This window comes from Melozone crissalis, unplaced genomic scaffold (genome assembly GCF_028551555.1).
Source record: "Melozone crissalis strain CALT ecotype California unplaced genomic scaffold, PUWL_Pcris_2 ptg000468l_1, whole genome shotgun sequence".
Classification (NCBI taxonomy): Eukaryota; Metazoa; Chordata; class Aves; order Passeriformes; family Passerellidae; genus Melozone; species Melozone crissalis.
Window position 1 is genome coordinate 43,289 of NW_026536185.1, and position 15,823 is coordinate 59,111.

Here is a 15,823-nt window from a genome sequence, read left to right on the forward strand (position 1 = left end):
GTGGATTTGGGGGTGGATTTGGGGAGGATTTCAGGGTGACTTGGGGGGATTTTGGGGAATTTGGGGTGGATTTGGGGTGGATTGTGAGGAGATTTGGGTGGATTTTGAGGGGAATTGAGTGGATTTGGGGTAGATTTTGGGGGGATTTGGGTTGGATTTGGGTGGATTTAGTGGTGATTTGGGGTCGATTTTGGGCTGGATTTTGGGGAATGCGTTGGATTTAGGGGTGGATTTAGGGGTGGATTTAGGAGCGATTCTGGGTGGATTTTGAGGGGAATTGAGTGGATTTTGGTGGGATTTGGGGTGGATTTTGAGGAGATTTGGGTGGATTTTGAGGGGAATTGAGTGGATTTTGGGATGGATTTGTGTTGGATTGGGGTGGATTTAGGGGGATTTTGTGTGGATTTTGGGTGGATTTAGTGGTGATTGAGGGTGGATTTAGGAGTGGATTTGGGGTGGATTTTGGGGGGATTTGTGTTGGATTTGGGTGGATTTGGGGTGGATATGGATCGATTTAGGTGGATTTTGAGGTGGATTTGGGGGGGGATTTTGGGGAATTTGGGTCGGATTTGGGGTGGATTTTGAGGGGATTTGAGTGGATTTTGGGGTGGATTTGTGTTGGATTGGGGTGGATTTAGGGGGATTTTGCGTGGATTTTTGGTGGATTTTGGGTGTCCCCGCGGTGCCAGCCGTGTCCTGGCCGTGTCCCCTGGTGCCAGCCGTGTCCCTGTCCCCGCAGTGGCGCTGTTCTCGCTGGTGGGGTTTGTGCAGATGGCGATCTGGGCTCAGGGCAAGCACCGCAGTTACCTGCGCGAGTTCCGCGATTACCCGCCCCTGCGCTCGCCCATCGTGCCCTTCCTGCTGTGACACCGCCTTGGGGACATCGAGGGGACTGTCCCCTCCCTGCTGTGACAGCCCCAGGGACATCCCCCAGTGTCCCCTACCTGCTGTGACACTGCCCTGGGGACAGCCCTGGGGACATCCCCCATCGTGCCCTTCCTGCTGTGGGGACACTGCAGGAACAACCCTGGGGACATACCTCAGTGTCCCCTTCCTGCTGTGACACCACAGGGATGTCCCTCAGTGTCCCCTTCCTGCTGTTACACCATGGGGACATCGAGGGGACACCATGGGGACATCCCCCAGTGTCCCCTTTCCTGCTGTTACACCATGGGGACACTGAGGGGACAGCCCTGGGGACAGCCCTCATCATCCCCTTCCTGCTGTGACACCGCAGGGACATCCCCTGTTGTCGCCTCCCTGATGTGACACCTTGGGGACACCTTGGGGACACTCTGGGGACACTGTGCTCTCTGCTGTCCCCTCCCTGATGTGACACCTTGGGGACACCGCGATGTGTCCCCGCCAGTCCTGCCCTGAGCCTTGGGGACAGTGAGGGGACAGGGGACGAGCTCTGTGTCACCCTGGTGTCACAGCAGGACACGGCAGTGTGGCCACACTGTCCCTTGTCACCTCCAGGGTGGCACTGTCACCTCCGTGGTAGCAGTGTCATCTTGAGGATGCCATCTCCAGTGTCCCCTCCCCAGTGGCAGTGTCACCTCCAAGGTGGCAGTGTCACTTCCCTGGTGGCAGTGTCACCTCCCCAGTGACAGTGTCCCCTCCCCAGTGGCAGTGTCACCTCCAAGGTGGCAGTGTCACCTCCCCAGTGACAGTGTCACATCCAGGGTCCCATCCCCAGTGTCCCCTCCATGGTGGCAGTGTCACATCCATGGTGGCACTGTCCCCTCTCTGATGGCAGTGTCATCTTCAGGATGCCATCTCCAGTGTCCCCTCCCCAGTGGCAGTGTCACCTCCATGGTGGCAATATCCCCTCTCTGGTGGCAGTGTCACATGCAGGGTCCCATCCCCGGTGTCCCTTCCATGGTGGCAGTGTCACCTCCAGATGCCATCCCCAGTGGCACTGTCCCCTCCACGGTGGCACTGTCACCTCCCTGGTGGCAGTGTCATCTTCAGGGTCCCATTCCCGGTGTCCCCTCCCCAGTGGCAGTGTCACCTCCAGGGTGTCATCTCCAGTGTCCCCTCCATGGTGGCAGTGTCACATTCAGGGTGGCACTGTCCCCTCCCCAGTGGCACTGTCCCCAGCAGCACTGTCCCCGTCACCCCAAGCCACCCCTGGTGACACCGCAGTGTCACCCCCGGTGTCCCCTGCCCAGTGCCACCCCTGTCCCTGTCCCCGTCCCCGCAGGTGACAATAAATGCCATCCCCCCCCCACCGTGTGTGGCTGTCATTGTGTCATTGTCCCCTCCCGGGGGACACCCTTGGGGACAATCCCAGGCTGGGGGGGGGGGGGGGGGGGGGGTGGCTTCCCGATGTCCCCAAGCACGGTGACAGTGACACAATGACACAGAGCCCAGAGCCAGCGCCGTGTGTGACAGCTTTATTGGGGGGTGGCCTCGTGTCACTCGGAGTCACTCAATGTCACTTGGTGTCACTCGGGTGTCGCTCGGATGTCACTCGGTGCCCCAGATGTCACTCAGTGTCACCTGGTGTCATTGGGTGTCACTCGGTGTTTCCAGTGTCACTCGGGTGTCACTCGGAGTCCCCGATGTCACTCGGTGTCACTCAGGTGTCACTCGGTGTCATCGGGTGTCACTTGGTTCCTCGGGTGTCACTCGGGTGTCACTGCGGTGTCACCTGAGCTTTATTGGGGGGTGGCCGCGTGTCACTGTCACTGGGGTGTCATCCTGTGTCACTCGGTGATGTTTCCAGTGTCACCAGGTGTCACTCGGTGTCACTCAGTGTCACCAGGTGTCACTCGGTTCCTCGGGTGTCACTCGAGTGTTGCCAGTGTCACTCAGGTGTCACTCGGGAGTCCCAGATGTCACTTGGTCTCACCACGGTGTCCCTGGTGTCACTTGGTGTCACTCAGGTGTCACCTGGTGTCACCTGGTGTCACTTGGTTCCTCGGGTGTCACTCAGGTCTCACTCTGTGTCACTGTGGTGTCACTCGGTGTCACTGCAGTGTCCCTTCACAGCCTTACTGTGCGAGGTGGCCTCGTGTCACTGTCACCAGGGTGTCACTCGGTTCCTTGGGTGTCACTCAGTGTCACTTGGTGTCACTCGGGTGTTGCCAGTGTCACTTGTTGTTACCGCGGTGTCCCCGATGTCACTTGATGTCCCTGGGTGTCACTCAGGTGCCACTCGGTGTCCCAGACATCACTCGGTGTTGCCGGCGTCACTTGGTGTCACCGTGGTGTCCCCAGTGTCACTGAGGCGTCACTCGGTGTCCCAGATGTCACTCGGGTGTCACTCGGGTGTCACTCAGTGTCGCCAGTGTCACTCACCTCAGTGTCCCTGGTGTCACTCGCTATCCCCGGTGTCACCTGGGTGTCACTGAGTGTCCCCAGTGTCACTCAGGTGTTACCTGGAGTCCTAGTTGTCACTCGTCTCCACTGTCCCGTGTGTCCCTCGCTGCCCCCGATGTCCCCGCAGTGTCCCCGTGGTGTCACTCGCTGTCCCTGCTGTCCCTGTTTGTCACTCGCTGTCCCTGCTGTCCCCGTGGTGTCACTCGCTGTCACTCGCTGTCCCCGCTGTCCCCGCTGTCCCCACTGTCCCCGTGATGTCACTCGCTGTCCCCGCTGTCCCCGTGGTGTCACTCGCTGTCCCCGCTGTCCCCGTGTCGCTTCCTCAGCCGTTGCTGCCGCAGCCGCAGGCGCCGCTCGCGCTCAAACTCCTTCATGCGCATCACATAGCTGGGACAGGGACAGGGACAGGGACAGGGACAGTGTCACCGTGTGTCACCAACGTGTGCCATCACATAGCTGGGACAGGGACAGGGACAGTGTCACCGTGTGTCACCACTGTGTGCCATCACATAGCTGGGACAGGGACAGGGACAGGGACAGGGACAGTGTCACCGTGTGTCACCAACGTGTGCCATCACATAGCTGGGACAGGGACAGGGACAGGGACAGGGACAGTGTCACCGTGTGTCACCAACGTGTGCCATCACATAGCTGGGACAGGGACAAGGACAGGGACAGTGTCACCGTGTGTCACCACTGTGTGTCACCAACGTGTGTCACCAACGTGTGTCACTGTGTGTCATCACATAGCTGGGACAGGGACACCCTGTCATTGTGTGTCACTGTGTGTCACCGTGTGTCATTGTGTGTCACCGTGTCACCACAGTGGCACTGTGTGTCACTGTGTGTCACTGTGTGTTGCCACGGCCACCAACAGGTGGGTGCGGGTGGCACCGTGGTGGCCCCGTGTCCCCAAGCTCCCCCCGTGTCCCCAAGCTCCCCCCGTGTCCCCGTCACCCCCTAGACACGTCCCTGCTGTCCCTGTGTCCCCATGTCCTGTTCCTGCTGCTGGCAGCTGTCCCCCCATGATGTCGCCATGATGTCCCCACATTGTCCCCACAATGTCCCCGTGTCCCTTACTTGTCTTGCTGGCAGCTGTCCCAGCCGTGTCCCCCGCAATGTCCCCATGTGCTCAATGTCCCCATGTCCCCCCCAATGTCCCCATGTCCCCAGTGTCCCCATGTCCCCGTCCCTTACTCCCGGTGCTGGCAGCTGTTCCAGATGTGGTGCACCCATGTCCCCCCAATGACCTCCTGTGTCCTCCAGTGTCCCCATGTCCCCCCAATATCCCCAAATGTCCCCCCAATGTCCCCATGTCCCCCAATGTCCCCACAATGTCCCCATGTCCCCAGTGTCCCCATGTCCCCACAGTGTCCCCATGTCCCCCCAATGTCCCAATGTCCCCAGTGTCCCCATGTCCCCACAATGTCCCCATGTCCCCAGTGTCCCCATGTCCCCACAGTGTCCCCATGTCCCCCAATGTCCCCATGCTGTCCCCAGTGTCCCCATGTCCCCAATGTCCCCATGTCCCCAATGTCCCCATGCTGTCCCCAGTGTCCCCCACTGTCCCCAGTGTCCCCAATGTCCCCAGTGTCCCCATGTCCCCACAATGTCCCCATGTCCCCAGTGTCCCCAATGTCCCCATGTCCCCAATGTCCCCAATGTCCCCATGTCCCCACAATGTCCCCATGTCCCCAGTGTCCCCAATGTCCCCATGTCCCCAGTGTCCCCATGTCCCCAATGTCCCCAATGTCCCCATGTCCCCACAATGTCCCCATGTCCCCAGTGTCCCCAATGTCCCCATGTCCCCAGTGTCCCCAATGTCCCCAGTGTCCCATGTCCCCACAATGTCCCCATGTCCCCAATGTCCCCAGTGTCCCCATGTCCCCCCAGTGTCCCCATGCTGTCCCCAGTGTCCCCGTGTCACTCACTCGTGGTGCTGGCAGCTGTCCCAGGCGTGCCGCAGCGCGTGGCACCCCCAGGGCACGGGGAAGTTGTCGCGCTGGCAGCGCAGCAGCCGCACCAGGTGGTGCCCGCAGAAATCCCTCTGCTCCAGGGGCACGCGGGCATCGGAGAGCTGCGACGCCGAGGCCACCATGGCTGTCACACACAGGGGACAGGGACAGTTAGGGACAGCTGCGACGCCGAGGCCACCATGGCTGTCACACACAGGGGACAGGGACAGTTAGGGACACCCAGGGACAGCTGCGACGCCGAGGCCACCATCGCTGCCACCAGAGAGAGGGGACAATGTCAGTGACACCCAGGGACAGCCGGGATGCTGAGGCCACCATCACTGTCACACACAGGGGACAGAGGGGACAATGAGAGTCAGGGACAGCTGTGACACCGAGGCCACCATCACTGTCACCAGAGAGAGGGGACAATGACAGGGACAGCCAGGAACAGCTGGGCTGCTGAGGCCACCATGGCTGGGACAGAGAGGGGACAGAGGGGACAACGTCAGTCACGGACACCCAGGGACTGCTGGGCTGCCGAGGCCACCATCACTGTCACCAGGGGGGACAAGGACACTCAGGGACAGAGGGGACACTCAGGGACACAGGTGACACTCAAGGACACTCAGGGCCCACCCGGGAATGGGGACAAACAGGGGACAGGGTGTGACAGACACTCAGGGACATTCAGGGACACGCAGCCCTGGGCCAGCTGCGCCACCGAGGCCACCACGGCTGTCACAGAGAGGGGACAGAGGGGACACTCAAGGACACTCGGGGCCCACCCGGGAATGGGGACAAACAGGGGACAGGGTGTGACAGAGCGGGGACACGGGGTGGCAACGCAGGGACAGCGACACCCGCGTGGCACCAGGGTGGGGACAGGGTGGGTGGCACCGGGAGGGCACCGGGGTCACGCGAAGGCGGGGACACCCCAAGGCCACCGCGCCCCCCTCATGTCCCCACGTCCCCGCGTCCCCTCGCGGTGTCCCGCACTGACCGCGCGGCTGGCGGGCCGGCATGCCCAGCTGGGCGGGGAAGGACGGCATGTGCAGCGGGTCGGGCTCGGCCTCGGCGTCCCACAGGTAGCGCCGGCTCAGGTGCCCGCCCATGGCGGCGGCGGCGGCGGCTCCGGGCCCGGCCTGGCGGAGAAAATGGCGGCGGAACCGGAAGTGCAGCGAGCCGGAAGCGGAAGTGGCGGAAGGGCAGGGGAAGGGGAAGCGGCACCGAGGCGCCCCCTGGCGGAGGGGAGGAGCGGAAAGCGTCACTGAGAGCCCCTAAAAACACAAAAAAACCAAAAAAAAACCAACAGAAAATGCTCCAAATATCCCCCAAAAAGACCCAACCCCCACAAAACAGACCAAGAAAACCCACAAAAAAACAAAAACAAACCAAAACCCCACAAAACCCCACAGAACCCCAAAAAAGACCCAAAAACAAAAAAAAAAAAAACAAATCACCTGAAGAACCCACCCCCCCAAACACCCCCAAAACCTTAAAACAATCCCCCAGAAACCCCTAAATAAACCTTTAAAAACAAACAAGGAAACAAAAAGAAAACCCAAAAAAACCCCAACCCAAAACCTCAAAAAAACCCTCCAAAAAACTCCCCCCAAAAAACTCCACCCCTTCAGAACAAACTAAAAAAAAAACAAAAAAACCCAAAAAACCCTCCCTTAAAAAAAACCCAAAACCCCCACAAAACCCTAAAAGAGTCCCAGAAACACAAAACAAAAAAACTCAAAAAAAATCAGCAAAAAAACCAAAAGAACCCACCCAAAAAATCCCCAAAACCCTAAAAAAATCCCCCAGAAACCCCTAAATAAACCTTTAAGACAAAAAAAAAAAATCCAAAAAACAAAAAGAAAATTAAAAAAACCAAAAAAATGCCCCAAAACCACTAAAAAACCTTTAAAAAACCCCCATAAAACAAAAAATCTAAACAAAAAAAAAAAACCAAACACCCAAAAAACAACAAAAAAAAACCCAAAAAATTCCTCCAAATCCCCCAAAAACCCCAAACCCCCACCCCAAACTCCTTCAAAGCCCAAATGTCCGATGTCCCCAAGGCCACCAGAATGTCCCCAAGGGGGTGGCAGATGTCGTCCTGTCCCCATGGAGGTGGCACATGTCCCCAAGGGCTCCGAGGGACACGCTGGGGACACGAAGCCACCCCAAAATGTCCCCAGGCAATGAACAGACGAGGCCACGGGAGTGACAAAGGCGATTTATGGTGACACGAGTGTCCCCAAGGGCCACCTCGGGGACAGGAACAAGGGACACAAAGCAGCTCCGATGTCCCCAAGGGCCACCATCCCTTGAGGAACAATGAGTGACATGGCCGCGCTATCCCCATCCCAAAATGTCCTTGTCCCCAATGTCCCCATCCCAAAAATATCCCTGTCCCCAATGTCCCTGTCCCCAATATCCCCACCCCAAAATGTCCCTGTCCCCAATGTCCCTGTCCCCATGTCCCTGTCCCCAATGTCCCCATCCCAAAATGTCCCTGTCCCCAATGTCCCCAATGTCCCCACCTCAAAACGTCCCTGTCCCCAATCTCAAATGTCCCCATCCCAAAATGTCCCCGTCCCTCTCCAGGCCTTGTCCTTCACTGCTGTGTGACAAGGCCACGGTGTCCCCATCCCTGTCCTGTCACTGCCCTGTCCCTGTGTCCCCATCCCCATGTCCCTGTCCCTCTCCAGGCCACCCCTGTCCCTCACTGCCATGTCCCCTGTGGCCCTGTCCCTCTCCAGGCTGTCCCCATCCCTCACAGCCCTGTCCCTGTGACACTGTGTGACAAGCCCATGGTGTCCCTGTCCCTCACTGCCCTGTCCCTGTGTCCCCATGGCACTGTAGGACAAGGCCATGGTGTCCCTGTCCCTCTCCAGGCTGTCCCCTTGGTTCACAGCCCTGTCCCTGTGACAGTGTGACAAGGCCAGGCTGTCCCCACCCCTCTCCAGGCTGTCCCCATCCCTCACAGCCCTGTCCCACAGTGTCCCCATCCCTCCCAGCCCCACGTCCCCATGTCCCCATCACTCTCCAGGTTGTCCCCATCCCTCCCAACCCCATGTCCCCATGTCCCTCCCATGTCTCAGTGTCCCTTCAGGCCGTCCCTGTCCCTCCCATCCCGATGTCCCCCATGTCCCTCCCATGTCTCAGCACCTCTCCAGGCTGTCCCCATCCCTCAAAGTCTCGTTCCTGTGACATTGTGTGACAAGGCCATGGCGTCCCTGTCCCTTTCCAGGCTGCCCCCATCCCTCGTAGCCATGTCCCCCATGTCCCCTTGTCTCAGAGTTCCTTCAGGCTGTCCCCATCCCTCATAACCCTGGTCCCATGATGTCGCCATCCCTCCCACCGCCACATCCCCCGTGTCCCCACCCCTCTCCAGGCTGTCCCCATCCCTCCCACCCCCAAGTTCCCACGTCCCCCTGTGTCTCAGCGCCTCTCCAGGCTGTCCCCACTCCTCACAGCCCTGTCAGTGTGACACGGCCAAGGTGTCCCCATTCCTCTCCACACTCTGTCCCCTCTGTCACTGCCCTGTCCCCGTGTCCCCACCCCTCTCCAGGCTGTCCCCATCCCTCCCACCCCCAAGTTCCCACGTCCCCCTGTGTCTCAGCGCCTCTCCAGGCTGTCCCCACTCCTCACAGCCCTGTCAGTGTGACACGGCCAAGGTGTCCCCATTCCTCTCCACACTCTGTCCCCTCTGTCACTGCCCTGTCCCCGTGTCCCCACCCCTCTCCAGGCTGTCCCCATGTCTCACAGCCCTGTCCCACAGTGTCCCCATCCCTCCGACCCCCATGTCCCCATGTCCCAATCCCTCTCCAGGAGGTCCCCATCCCTCATAGCCCCATGTCCCCCATGTCCCAGAGTCCCTCCAGGCTGTCCCCACCCCATGTCCCCATGTCCCCCCCGATCTCAGCGTCCCTCCAGGCCATCCCTGTCCCTCCCACCTCCACATCCCCGTGTCCCCATCCCTCTCCAGGCTGTCCCCATCCCTCCCAACCCCATGTCCCCATGTCCCCCTGTGTCTCAGCACCTCTCCAGGCTGTCCCCATCCCTCACAGCCCTGTCCCTGTGACATTGTGTGACAAGGCCAAGATGTCCCCATCCCTCTCCAGACTGTCCCCACCCCACATCCCCGTGTCCCAGTCCCTCTCCAGGTTGTCCCCATCCCTCCCACCCCCAAGTCCTGGTGTCCCCCCAATCTCAGCGTCCCTCCAGGCTCTTGTCCCGCGCGATCACGGCCTCGTCGAACTTGATCATGAGCGTGGTGCCCTTGTGCCAGTGGGCGCTGACGCGGGCGGGGAAGCCGGCGGCGCCCAGCACGGCCTCCAGCAGCCCGGCGGCGAAGGCGGCGCAGTTCAGCGAGCTGTTCTCGCGCGGCACCGACACGAACGTGTTCACCACGGGCTCCCTCTCGATCACGTAGAACGTGCGCTCGTCGTCGTTGGCCTGCTCCAGCTTGTCGGCCTCGCGCCCGAACAGCGCCCGCCACAGCGGGCCCTTCACGAACAGCAGCACCCCCAGCACCTTGGTCTCGCGCCGGCCGGGCCTCTCACGGGCCACCAGCGCGTCCAGGGCCCTCAGGCCCACGTGGTGGCCCAGCTGGGCCAGGCGGGCCTGGAGCTCGGCCACCGAGGCCACGCGGCGCTGGCAGTACTGCACCAGCTCCGAGAAGAGCAGCGCGAAGGCGGCCAGGGACAGCTCGGAGCGGGGCCGGCCCAGCGCCCGCTCCAGCACCGGCGACTTGCCGCGCGTGAAACGGGCGTCCATGGCGGCCTGGGGGCGAGAAACGGGGGTCAGGGGGACACTGGGGACATTGGGGGACATGTGGGATTTTGGCCAGGGACAGCTCGGAGCGGGGCTGGCCCAGCGTGCGCTCCAGCACCGGCGACTTGCCACGGGTGAAACGGGAGTGCAGGGTGGGCTGGGGGGCAGAAATGGGGGTCAGGGGGGTGCTGGAGGGGGGTTTGAGGGGGTTTAGGGGGAGTCTGAGGAGGTTTAGGAAGGGTCTGAGGGGTTTAGGAAGGGTCTGGGGGGCTTTGGGGAGGGTCTGAGGGGGTTTAGGGTCGGTCTGAGGGGGTTTAGGGAGAGTCTAGGAGGATTTAGGGGGGATCTGAGGGAGTTTAGGGAGGCTCTGAAGCAGTTTGGGGAGGGTTCAGGGGGTTTGGGGGGAATGTGAATGGTTTAGGGAGGGTCTGAGGGGGTTTAGGAAGGGTCTGGGGGGGTTTGGGAAGGGTCTGAGGGGGATTTGAGGGGGTCAGGGAGACACAGGGGACATTGGGGGACACTGGGCGACATGTGGGATTTTGGCAAGGGAGAGCTCGGAGCGGGGCCGGCCCAGGGCGCGCTCCAGCACCGGGGACTTGCCACGGGTGAAACGGGAGTGCAGGGTGGGCTAGGGGGGGAAAAAGGGGTCAGGGGTGGCTGGAGGGGGGTTTGAGAATATTTGGGGAGGGTCTGAGGGGGTTTGGGGAGGGTCTGAGTGGGTTTAGGCTCAGTCCGAGGAGGTTTAGGGAGAGTCTAGGAGGATTTAGGGGGGGTCTGAGGGAGTTTAGGGAGGCTCTGAAGCAGTCTGGGGGGGTTTCAGGGGGTTTGGGGAGGGTCTGAGGGGGTTTAGGGAGGGTCTGAAGGAGAATAAAGGGTGCAGGGGACAATTATACAGGGCTAGAGCAGGGTGTGAGGGGATTTGGGGAGGATCTGAGAGGCTTTAGAGGGATCTGAGGGAGTTTAGGGTGGGTCTGAGGGGGTGTATGGAGGGTCTGAGGAGATTTAGGGAGGGTCTGAGGAGGTTTAGGGAGGGTCTGGGGGGGATTTGAGGGGGTCAGAGGGGGCTTGAAGGGCGTGAGGGGCAGCTAGGAAGGGTTAGAGAGGGTTTTAAGGGGTTTGGGGACGATCTAGGAGGGTTTAGGGAGGGTCTGAGGGGGTTTAGGGTGGGTCTGAGGGGGTTTGGGGAGGGTCTGAGGGGGTTTAGAGAGATCTGAGGGGGTTTGGGGAGGGTCTGAGGGGGTTTAGGGTGGGTCTGAGGGGGTTTAGAGGGATCTGAGGGGGTTTTAGGGGGGCTCTGAGTGGGTTTAGAGGGATTCTGGGAGGGTTTAGGGAGGGTCTGAGGAGGCTTAGGGAGGATCTGAGGGGGTTTAGGGAAGGTCTAGGGTGGTTTAGGGAGGGTCTGAGGGGGATTTAGAGGGATCTGAGGGGTTCAGGGGGGCTCTGAGAGGGTTTAGGGGGACTCTGAGAAGGTTTAGGGAGGGTCTGAGTGGGTCTAGGGTGGGTCTGAGGGGGTTTGAGAGGGTTTAGGGAGGGTCACAGGGAGTTTTGGGGAAGCCTGAGAGAGTTTGGGGAGGGTCTGACAGGGTTTAGGGGGATCTGATGGGGTTTAGGGAGGGTCTGAGGGGGTTTAGGAGGGTCTCAGGGGGATTTGAGGGGTACAGGGGGTCAGGGGGACACAGGGGACAAACTGCAGAATTTCTCCAAAACTAAAGCTGCCAACAACAAGGACCCTGCAAGTCCTTAGAGCCCCCAAAACCACCTTTGATCTGATCCCCAAACCCTGGGGAAATTGATATGATATGATATTTGATATTATATGATTATATGATATGATATTGCATTGCACAGTATTATGTGATGTGATATATCATATCTCATCTATATAAATATACAGAGACAATTATATAATAACACTAATATAAATATATATTATATATTATTATATTTCATTAGTATTATTATATTTTATTAGAATATAATATATACTATATATAATATTAAATTGCACGTATATATATATATCCCCAGAACCTGGGGAAGTATTATATTATATTATATTATATTATATTATATTATATTATATTATATATCAAATATATAATAAAATAAAAATAAAAATATACATTATGTATATTATAATATTATTAAATATAATTATAATCCATAATAAGTAATTATAATAAGTATTAGAAAATATTATAACAATATTAATTTTATATCTTCATATATTTATATAAATTATATTAGATTATTATAAAATATATTTAATTGTAATAATATACAATTATATTATTACACTATATAATATATAAATATATAAAGATATAAATATTATTTTATTATCTTGTTATAGTATTCTATTTTATTATTATATAATATATAGCATTATACAGTATATATTATATTTTATATATTGTATACAACTTATATATACATATATATTTTGTTTTATATGTATAAATATATATACTTATATATATATAATAAAGACATATTATTATATCATTATTTTATTTTTATATTGTTAGATAAAATATTATAATAAATACTATTTATATATATTTTAGGTATATATTATATATATATATATGTATATGTGTATATATATATATATATATATATATATATATGTAACGAAATATATAATGAAAATAAAAATAAAAATTTAAAAAGTTACACCCTGCCAGCTGCAAAACACTCAGCATCCTTTCAGAACTGAACAATTGCTACCAGCAAAGGCAAATAGGGTCTGAGGGGGTTTAGGATCAGTCTCAGGGTTTTAGGATCAGTCTGAGGGGTTTGGGGAGGGTCTGAGGGGGACTGAAGGCATTGAGGGGGACCTAGGGAGGGTTAGAGGGGCTCTGAGGGGGTTTGGGGAGGGTCTGAGGGGGTTTAGGATCAGTCTCAGGGGGTTTAGGTCGGTCTCAGGGGGTTTGAGGAGGGTCTGAGGGGGTTTAGGGAGGCTCTGAGGAGGTTTTGGGGTCTGAGGGGGTTTAGGATCAGTCTCAGGGGTTTGGGGAGGGTCTGAGGGGGTTTAGGATCAGTCTCAGGGGTTTGGGGAGGGTCTGAGGGGGTTTAGGATCAGTCTGAGGGGTTTAGGGAGGGTCTGAGGGGGTTTAGGATCAGTCTCAGGGGTTTGGGGAGGGTCTGGGGTGGATTTGAGGGGGTCAGAGGGGGCTTGAAGGGCGTGAGGGGCAGCTAGGAAGGGTTAGAGAGGGTTTGTGAGGGGGTTTGGGGATCATCTAGGAGGGTTTAGGGAGGGTCTGAGGGGTTTAGGATCAGTCTGAGGGGTTTAGGATGGTTTGGGATCAGTCTGAGGGGTTTGGGGAGGGTCTGAGGGGGATTTGAGGGGGTCAGAGGGGGATTTGAGGGGGTCAGAGGGGGATTGAAGGCATTGAGGGGGAGCTAGGGAGGGTTAGAGGGGCTCTGAGGGGATTTAGGGAGGGTCTGAGGGGATTTAGGGAGATTCTGAGGGGTTTTAAGGTCGGTCTGTGAGCTCTTAAGGAGGATCTGGGGGGGTTTAGGACGGGTCTGAGGCGGTCTGAGGGGTCGGACGGTGCTGGGGGGGTCCCGAGGTGTCGGTCGGGGATCTCTGAGGGGGTCCCGAGAGTTCGGGGTCTCTGAGGGGGCTTGGGGGGCTTTGAGAGGGTCTCGAAGGTTCGGGGGTCTCTGAGGGGGTCTCTGAGGGGATCCGGGGGTCTCTGAGGGGGTCTCGAAGGTTCGGGGATCTCTGAGGGGATCCGGGGGTCTCTGAGGGGGTCTCGAAGGTTCGGGGGTCTCTGAGGGGATCCGGAGGTCTCTGACGGGATCTCGAAGGTTCGGGGGTCTCTGAGGGGGCTTGAGGAGTCGGTCTGGGAGCTCCGAGGGGTCGGATGGGGCTGGGGGGGGTCCCGAGGTGTCGGTCAGGGGTCTCCGAGGGGGTCTCGAAGGTTCGGGGGTCTCTCAGGGGATCCGGGGGTCTCTGAGGGGATCCGGGGGTCTCTGAGGGGGTCTCGAAGGTTCGGGGGACTCTGAGGGGATCCGGGGGTCTCTGAGGGGTCCCGGTCCCGCCGCAGCGCTCGGGGGGATGTTGGACCGCGGCACCGCCCACAGGGGGAACGGGAGGCACCGGGAGGGGCTGGGGGAACGGCCGGGGCGCTCCCGGTACCCTTGGATGAACGGAGGGAACCCCAAACCCCCCCCAAGACCCCCGAAACCCCCCAAAACCCCCCGGGACCCCTGGGACCGACCTGACGGCGATCCCAGTGCCCGCGGGTGGAGGGACGGACCCCCAAAACCCCCCGAGACTCTCGGAACCCCTCAGAACCCCCCAGAACTCCCCGGTACCGACCTGAGGCGATCCCGGTGCTCCGCGCGACACCGCCGTGATGCGGCCGTAAAGCGCGACACCGCCCCGGCACCGCCGTAAAGCGCGATAGGGGCGGGGCCTGAGCGGAGGGCGGAGCTTTGCAAGTGAGGCCACGCCCCTCCCAGTGAAGCCACGCCTCACTCCGTGAAGCCACGTCCCCCAGGGGACGCGGCGGGGACATTGGGGACATTGGGGACAGCTGGTGGCACCGCCCCGCCCCCCCCGGAACACCTGGGCCACCAGCTGGGCTGGGGGAGGGGCGGGGATCCGCAATGACGTCATTGCGGGGGGAAGGAGGGGGGGAGGGGCGCGGGGTGACCCCCCCCCCCCCTCAAGGGGACACCTGGGACAGGGGAGGGGGGGCACCCCTGGGTCACTCGGTGCCACCTCGGTGTCCCCAGTGTCCCCCCAAAGTCCCCCAGTGTCCCCTCATTGTCCCCACTGTCCCCCCAGTGTCACTCAGTGCCAGCCCAGTGTCCCCAATGTCCCCCCAAAGTCCCCTAGTGTCCCCTCTGTCCCCCCAGTGTCCCCTCACTGTCCTCCCAGCATCACTTGGTGTCACCCCGGTGTCCCCAGTGTCCCCTCAGTGTCCCCCAGTGTCCCCACGATGTCTCCCAATGTCACCCTGGTGTCCTCCGATAACCCTAGTGCCACCCCCACTGTCCCCAGTGCCACCACAATTGTCCCCCCAATTCCCCCAATGTCCCCAGTGCCACCCTAATGTCCCCTCACTGTCCCCATTGTCCCCAGTGTCCCCTCGTTGTCCCCAGTGTCCCCTCAATGTCCCCAGTGTCCCTCACTGTCCTCTCTGTGTCCCCTCCCCATTGCCTCAGTGTCCCCTCAGTGTCCCCTCAGTGTCCCCAATGTCCCCAACTCCCCACTGTCCCCAATGTCCCCTCTGTGTCCCTCCTTTGTCCCCAATGTCCCCAAGGTCCCCCCGTGTCCCCAGTGTCCCCTCAGTGTCTCCTCTTTCTGTCACCTGTGTCCCTTTGGAGGGACCCTGGGGACACAGAGGGGACACTGAGGGGACACTGAGGGGACACTGGGGACACACAGGGGACATTGGGGACACACAGGGGACACTGAGGGAACATTGGGGAGTTGGGGACACTGGAGGAATATTGAAGGGACATCGGGGACATTGGGGACACAGAGAGGACATTGGGGACATTGGGGACATCGGGGACACTGGGGTCCCTTGTGGGACATTGGGCCCTTGGGGACGCCAGAGCCATGGGGACATTGGGGACATGGGGATGGGGGGAGGTGACACTTCAGGAGTGACACTGGGGACATTGGGGACACTGGGGGACACTGAGGGACATTGGGGACACTGTGGGACACTGGGGGACATTGGGGGACATTGGGGACACTGGGAACACTCGTTGGGGCAGTGACACAGGCACAGGGTGACCTCGTG

General features: G+C 58.3%; 3 protein-coding genes and 1 long non-coding RNA gene across 5 annotated transcripts in view; 1 reads left to right on the top strand and 3 right to left on the bottom strand.

Moving 5' to 3' along the window:
- The window catches only part of TECR (trans-2,3-enoyl-CoA reductase), a 32,140-nt gene extending 31,267 nt beyond the window's left edge, over nucleotides 1–873 (top strand). For both annotated transcript variants that reach the window (XM_054295028.1, XM_054295029.1), the window contains exon 13: nucleotides 740–873. In XM_054295028.1, the coding sequence (XP_054151003.1) occupies nucleotides 740–867 (128 nt within the window). In that variant the 3' untranslated portion in view covers nucleotides 868–873. The remainder of the gene's footprint in view (nucleotides 1–739) is intronic.
- Nucleotides 874–1,798: 925 nt separating this feature from the next.
- Nucleotides 1,799–2,224, bottom strand: LOC128950157 (uncharacterized). The gene is made up of 3 exons (XR_008484322.1): nucleotides 2,061–2,224; nucleotides 1,898–2,014; nucleotides 1,799–1,831 (listed from the first exon to the last, which is right to left on the bottom strand). It is a non-coding gene; the product is annotated as an uncharacterized LOC128950157 (long non-coding RNA).
- Nucleotides 2,225–3,604: 1,380 nt separating this feature from the next.
- NDUFB7 (NADH:ubiquinone oxidoreductase subunit B7) lies at nucleotides 3,605–6,462 on the bottom strand. The gene is made up of 3 exons (XM_054295031.1): nucleotides 6,286–6,462; nucleotides 5,259–5,427; nucleotides 3,605–3,714 (listed from the first exon to the last, which is right to left on the bottom strand). Exons 1-3 carry the CDS (start codon nucleotides 6,395–6,397, stop codon nucleotides 3,615–3,617), a joined length of 381 nt encoding a protein of 126 aa, XP_054151006.1. The 5' UTR covers nucleotides 6,398–6,462; the 3' UTR covers nucleotides 3,605–3,614.
- Nucleotides 6,463–9,487: 3,025 nt separating this feature from the next.
- TRAPPC5 (trafficking protein particle complex subunit 5) lies at nucleotides 9,488–14,432 on the bottom strand. Its single transcript, XM_054295030.1, has 2 exons — nucleotides 14,386–14,432; nucleotides 9,488–10,064 (listed from the first exon to the last, which is right to left on the bottom strand). Exon 2 carries the CDS (start codon nucleotides 10,056–10,058, stop codon nucleotides 9,492–9,494), a length of 567 nt encoding a protein of 188 aa, XP_054151005.1. The 5' UTR covers nucleotides 10,059–10,064; nucleotides 14,386–14,432; the 3' UTR covers nucleotides 9,488–9,491.
- Nucleotides 14,433–15,823: the final 1,391 nt, after the last annotated feature.